General features: G+C 40.2%; 1 protein-coding gene across 2 annotated transcripts in view; it reads right to left on the reverse strand.

Annotated features, from left to right (window-relative positions):
• Positions 1-7009, reverse strand: part of prrc2c (proline-rich coiled-coil 2C) — a 37833-nt gene that overhangs the window by 4707 nt on the left and 26117 nt on the right. For both annotated transcript variants that reach the window (XM_016461259.1, XM_016461260.1), the window contains 12 exons: positions 6263-6514; positions 5668-5760; positions 5472-5573; positions 5086-5272; positions 4784-4990; positions 3462-3583; positions 3176-3330; positions 2841-3075; positions 2428-2736; positions 1202-1305; positions 581-707; positions 259-483 (listed from right to left, as the gene is read on the reverse strand). In XM_016461259.1, coding sequence (XP_016316745.1) covers positions 259-483; positions 581-707; positions 1202-1305; positions 2428-2736; positions 2841-3075; positions 3176-3330; positions 3462-3583; positions 4784-4990; positions 5086-5272; positions 5472-5573; positions 5668-5760; positions 6263-6514 — 2118 coding nt within the window. The remainder of the gene's footprint in view (positions 1-258; positions 484-580; positions 708-1201; positions 1306-2427; positions 2737-2840; positions 3076-3175; positions 3331-3461; positions 3584-4783; positions 4991-5085; positions 5273-5471; positions 5574-5667; positions 5761-6262; positions 6515-7009) is intronic.

Below are 7009 nucleotides of genomic sequence, written 5' to 3' on the forward strand. Positions count from 1 at the left end.
TCTGAATGGTTTTTGCAAAATACTCGATAATGTCAAATCGCACATCGTTAAAACAACAATTACGATATTATCGCAGACGATATATATATCGCACACCCCTAGTGCCATCATAAAACTATACTTGTAGATTTAAAATTCTACACGTCACATTTATTGTCCAACAACAAATAATTTAGCTGAATGTATATTTTAGAGTTATTGCGCTCCTATTTCAATCAAAAATCACCCTATTTACTTTAATGTGATAACAACACTCACCTTAAGGTCCTGTTCTGCTTTCAGGGCAGTCTGTGTGCCACGTGGTGCCAATGAGGGACCAGAAGTTCCACGTGGAGGATGCTGGGGTCTGGGATGGGGCATCAGACCCCCACTCAAATTAGGGGACATAGGTGGACCCATTGGTGAACGCTGCACCCCTCCAGGAAAGGAGTTTGTATGGGGTGGACGCAGCAATGGAGACACCATGTTAGCCTGAGACAACATCTGTTTATGTGCAAGAGACGGGAAATGCTGTTAATGCTCAAGAAGTATGATCAAATTAAGATTTCCAACAACTTGCTTTATGCCTGTAGTAACTGACCTGTGGGTTGAACTGTCCTGGGAAGTGCTGGGCAATGCGCATTCCTGCTGAGCCCGACTGGAACTGTTTGGGATACAGCATGCTGCTCATCTTGCTAGACTGACTACTGGGGCTTGTGGAGCTCGCCCTGAGAACACAAACAAGGAAGCTGTCAGAAAACATACAAAATATGGCTGCAACAGATTGGGGATATGCATGCATGCAGTGTGCATAAAGGCCATGACACCAAGCCGACGATTGGTCCTTACACAAAAGTTTAGGGTATCAAAATCTCCACAAAAATATTCAGCAGCAATAAAATATCAATAAATGTTTCTTGACCACCAAATCAGCATAGAATGATTTCTAAAATATGAGAAGAAAAAAAAATCCTAATTCCAAACTGTTGACCAGTAGTGAATATTCACAGTCCTACCTAAAATACTACTTATGGAGAGCTATCCCCTCATGTAAGCACAGAATGTATATGCTAGTTGCCTGCTGACAAGTCTTTGCTGTGCTTTCAAGCCCAACATTTTTGGCCCAGATGCAAACGCTGTAAGGCTTTTGTCGCCACTAGGTCTTTGATGATGGTTTGGTGTGTCTGGGCCTTAATCTGGATGGCTTTGCATGCACACACACCTATAAGGGCTAGAAGTGGGGGTAGTGTTTCTGGCGCTGACAGGTGGAGTTCCAGGCTTCATATCCATTCCACCACTGAAGAGCTTCAGATCCATCTCACACATCTACAACAGATAAAAAGCATGCATGTTTCAATATACCCCATGTATGATAAGATTTAGACCAGTGCTTCCCAACCGGGGTGCCGCCTGTCGAGAGCAGGGGTGCAGTGTAAAAAATCCTTTTTTAATATTTTTAAATTGCTAAAATGTTCAAAAAAGCATCTATTATATAATATCCATTTCTGATGTCGCCAATAATTAAGAGATGCACCGAAATTTCAGCTGCCGAAAATTAGTTCACCGCTCAGGTTTCACTTTCACATGGTGTGACGCTCTGCGTATTATCCCGCTCTATGCTCGTGCGCTCCGCTCAGTCGCTCCACTCGTATACCGTTCAAGCGAATCGGAACAACAAAGTCCACTCAAAAATTGAGCCGACAGGAAACATCGATGTAGTACAGTATTGTTTCTGTCTGCAATAGCCCTACTGTGCTGTAACATGGTGTGGTATATGGGCAACTCTGGTAACGCTGCCAAAGTGAACCGTACCATGCAGTGGAAAAGCGCCATTAGACTACAAGAATATTTCAGTTTCAGAAAAATATTATATTAGACTAGAACTATGTGTTTAAATCATTTTCCTTAAATGTTAGTTTAATTTGACAAAAAGGACACCTCACTTTTAAGCCTAATAAATGTTTATGTAGGTAACACTTTACTTTAAGGTGTCCTTGTTACAGACAGTAATTATATATTTAAGTACCGAGTAATATTAACTAAATGTACTTACCATATGGTTAGGATTAGGGTTACTTGCACATAATTATGCATAATTTATTGTTATTATAATAGTAAGTACATGTAACAAGGACACCTTAAAATAAAGTATTACCATTATGTATTAATAATTGGAACTAAAACAGCAGATGTGCTGAGTGAAAACACAAATTCACTCTCTGACACTATGTGGCAAAATACAGAGGTTACCCTGTCCACAAAGCAGTGCTGTGCTTATAAAGACTAATTTATTACTTATTTATTATTAGGAGTAATCAATACCTTGATTACTACCAGTAAATTAAACAAATTAAGTGAAATAAATTACTTTAAAAAAAGAAAAGTAAAAATGTAGTAAAAAAAATGTAATAAAAACAATGATCAGTGTGTGAGAATCTGTGCACAAACCTTATTGGAAGGCTGCATCATGCTGTGTGTATTCTGGCCAAAAAGGCCACGATAGGGCGGATTGCTGGCGGGCTGGCGGTTGAGGCTGGGGGGCGGGACTTGGGGAAGGGTCGGAGGTAAGGACTGAGGCAAAGCCAAGAGTGGCTGACCACCACCAGAGCCGAAGTTGGGCAAAGATAACTGTGAACCTGGCATGGAAACCGTCATCTGCTGTAGGGCAGAGCTGGGACTTTGTGTTGAGCTGTAGTAGCTGCTCTGCTGCTGGACTTGTCCGGAGAACAGGTTTGAGTGCTGACTCATTCCCTGACGCTGCAGATCATCACCCCGAGAGAGAGAAAAAAATAAAACTTTAGCAGGCTGAATAAGAGGGCAAAGAAATATTAGGCCACCATCTAGAGAAACTGAATTCTGACCTGCAGTAGATGTGTGTCTATGAGCTGTGATCCTCCCATGCCAGAGGGCTGATTCAGCTGGGGCTCAAACAGGATGGGGATATGTTGGGTGTTTGATGTCTGCTGGAAGGCCAGGTTGGACTGAGGCTTACCCAATTCTGGGGGCTGCACTCCAGGGTAACTGTGCAGTGGCGTCCCAGACAGCATCATGGGAGACGTCTGGGAGAGGCTGTTCTGCATGAATGCTTGCTGAGACCTGTGAAAGCACGAGAACGCACAATAAATGCATTGAGATATTGTGCATTATACAAAAAATTGTTGGATGCTACAGATTTCAGCAACTCGGCCTGCAATACCTGTAGGGCTGTATGGAGGAGCTGAAGAGGTCTTGAGGTTGAGACACCGGAGGTCCAGCGTTGAGGCTCAGCTGGGCCTGGTGCTGGTGCTGGTGCTGGTGCTGCCCTTGCAGAGGACCGTAAATAGGGATTGGGATCTGCTGCACCGCTGTAGGCTACAGAGACAGAAATCATAACAGGGTGTCAACCAAACTCAACTTCAGGGAAATGAGACCACTAAAAACATTATTCATATATCATGACTTGAAAGTCTGATCCTGCTGGTGGGGGACACCGAGTTTTATACCTGTGAGAGTCCAGGCTGAAAGCCTTGCTGCTGGGCTATAGAGGGAGGAGCCAAGCGAGGGTGGGGCGTACTGAACAAGTGGCTGGTGTCCATGTAGAAGGCTGGGATTTGGGCTGCAGAACCTACACAATTAAAAACAGTTGTCGATCGCTTAATCAAGACTAACATGGAGCTATAGACCTAAGAAAGAAATGCCATGCAAATTAGAGTCCTACATGCACGCAAAGTCTGGGGTCATTAAGATTTTTTTAAACAGGTTAATACTTTTAGCCAATAAGAATGCAATAAATTGATGAATAAAGAGATGTATAATGTTGCAAATAAATTATATTTCAAATAATTGTTTAACTATTCAAACAATCTTTAAAAAATACAAATAAAAATTTCACAAAGAAATATTAAAGCAGCACAACTGCTTTCAGCATTGCTAAATGTTTGAGCACCAAATCAGCACAGGGTTTGAATTTCGGTGCAGGATTGTGGGTATTGCGCATAATTCTTACTAATTTATGCAGTTTCCACGTGGAAACTTAAACGTTATACGTTATATTTAACGTTATAAGCGTTTATAACGCGGGAAATTCACGCAAATATATCATTGTAAAAGACTAACCAGTGTTATTTTAAAGTTGCATAGATTATTCAGTTTCTGTTGTATTTCTGTACCTGAATATTACTTTTATACCTACCTGAAAAACAAAGCACATTAATTTCAGTTTTATCTTGTTATTGTATTTGTGCCATTGCTTGTCATTGAATTTATTTTAATAAAATTATTTTAAATAAGAGTTTAAAATCAAAGTTAATTTTAAGTATCTTCCTCATAATATAAATATAAAAATCAACATTATAAACTGTAAAAAAACAAATACACTGCGTGATAAAACATTTTTAGATTAGATAATTGTCGTTAAAAATGTCAAAAAAAAACAAAAAACCCAACTCCCCCCTCAAATAAAAAAAATCCACCCCATAAGAGTCACCTAAAAGGGAAAACTTTTTCAAAACGAAATTCAGGCCCTGCAGCATATCAGAATAATTTCTGAAGAACACTGAAAACTGGAGTAATGGCAGCTGAAAATCAAGCTGACATCACAGGAATAAATTACTTTTAAAATATATTAAAATAGAAAACTATTTTCAATTATAATAATTTCACATTACTATTTTTACTGCATTTTTAAATGTAGCCTTGGTGAGCATAAGAAACGTAAAAATAAATAAATTAATTAATTACTGACCCCAAACATCAGAACCGTAGTATATTGAATTAGATGAGCAGAAACATTATTCAAAATGTTATGGACTATAAATAAATTTACCTGCTGCAGACTGGGATACAAACACCTGTGGGGTCTGTTGCTGCTGCTGTTGTGGTAACAGAGAAGGCGCACAGCCCAGCTGCGAGAAGTTAGCACTGGACATTCCTAAACTCTGCAGCTGCTGGGGCTTCACCTTACAGATGTTGGGAGGGTCAGAAGCTGATGTGCTCTTCGTGCTGAGAGAGGACGTTGTGTAGGTTGCAGATCCTGTATAACAGAAGCCCACTATTAAAATTCGTCCCATGTCTGTTTTTACTATCTGTCCCATTCATGGGGTGTGCTGGTCAAGCATGAACTCTTACCGGACAGGGAGGTGCTGGGGGTGACCGAGGCCACAGGTATCTGAGGCACTGAAGCACTGGAGAAGGAATTGAAGGAGGCACTGCCTGCTCCTCCTCCACTGGTGATGGGGGAAGCAGAGGAGGTGACAGGAGAGCTCTTTTCCACAAGACTAGGCGAGTTCTCCCAAGCCTTGCGCGCAGATTCCATCTGCACGAAAACAGTGAGGAGCGGTTTAAAAGATGCTTCTGGTAGCATTTGCATTCACATACTTGTGTTAAGTACATTTTGACTATTTATGGTGTGATGGTATGCTGATGCTTTCGCTTCGAGGATCAGGATTTGTACATTAAAGTTTAAACATTAAATTTCTGATTTTCAAAAGAATCATTTAGTGGGTGCGCCTTACTTTAAGTGTGAGGTCAACAGTAGCAGGAGAGACTGTGGCAAGGCTGGAGCTCTGCTGCAGGGCTTCTCTTCGCTGAATAGGCAATGGGTGTGGGAGCGCCACCTGAACCAACAACCAAAAAAGTGATCAGAACACACACACAGAAACCCTACACACAAACACACACATATATTGATTACAATACTGAAGCACTCACAGGTGTCACAAGGCTCTTCTCCATCTTGGTCCCTGCAGTGGGGACATTGTCTGCTAACGAGGAAGATGGGATTGTGTAGTCAGTCACTGATTCCTGCAAAATAAACAGACACATTGTCAGAAAATAACTACAACTAAACTATTTTTTTTTCTATAAAATAAACACTACCATTCAAAAGTTTGAGGTTGGTAACATTTAAATGTTTTTAAAAAGTCTCTTACGCTCACCAAGGCTGCATTTATTTGATCAAAATCAGAGTACAAACAGTAATATTGTGAAATAAGGTAATAAACCATTTAATAAGAGTATCTGAAAATAAGACAATATTGGTGTCATGATGTGTTGGTTTGTATGTTGTGTTTTTTTTAATTATAGTTTTAATTATCTCTGTGCAGCACTTTAGTTCATTCTTTTGGTTTTGAAAGTTCTTTACAAATAAATGTTGAGTTGAGTTCAGAATAAGGCAAAGACCAAAAGTAAATCAAGAAAACTTATTTTAAAATGATACACTGACCCAAAAAACAACTCACTGACCCAAAACCTTTGAATAATAGTGTGTTAATGACAATTGAAGCAGAAGGATATTAAATTGCACCTTAGAGCTGCTGGAGTATTCTGCTAATGGAGCAGTGATCATGCCCTCAATGTCTCCACCCAGCTCAGGAACTTTGTCTTTAGTGGGTGAGCTGGAGTCTCTGTCTCGGCTGCCTCTAGTTCCATTTTTATGCAGGCCCTCTCCATCGGACTGACGCACATCTTTGGCAGCTTTACGATTCTTGAGCGAACGCTCTTTACCAATGGGACCAGGTTTATATTCCTTGTGCTCTGGAGGGGGGATGTCAGGTAACTGTGGCGGAAAATGTAAGTTTTAAACAATGAACATTATACACCTATACAGAGATGTCTGTGAAGTCTGGGACCACTAGTAAAAATGCTTCTATATTGTCTATCATCATATCAATTTTAAAATTAACTAGGGCTGTCAATGTTAACGCATGCAATTAATTTTACAATCCTTAACGCGTTAAAATAATTTAACGCAAAATCACTGAAGCACAATTTCTATTCTAACCCTTTACCCCAATTTTGCTTCTCTGCTTGCGATCAGATCATTTTAAGCCGCTAAACTCCGGGAAAGTTTTCAGTCCAATGATCCAGTAAGCAAATGCATTCAAACAATCCATCCAAAACAGCGCTAATATAAAGGAAACCAGGCTAATTACATCAGAGATTGCAGAGAGAACAGAGACTTGCGTTGCGTTTTCAGTGAATGATCAATTCCAGTGTGTTTCGCTTTAAAACACGAGCTCTGTCATATTCTGTGATTATCTCTGAAGAGAGC

The sequence above is a fragment of the Sinocyclocheilus anshuiensis genome, unplaced genomic scaffold, assembly GCF_001515605.1.
Source record: "Sinocyclocheilus anshuiensis isolate Anshui unplaced genomic scaffold, SAMN03320099.WGS_v1.1 scaffold400, whole genome shotgun sequence".
Lineage (NCBI taxonomy): Eukaryota > Metazoa > Chordata > Actinopteri > Cypriniformes > Cyprinidae > Sinocyclocheilus > Sinocyclocheilus anshuiensis.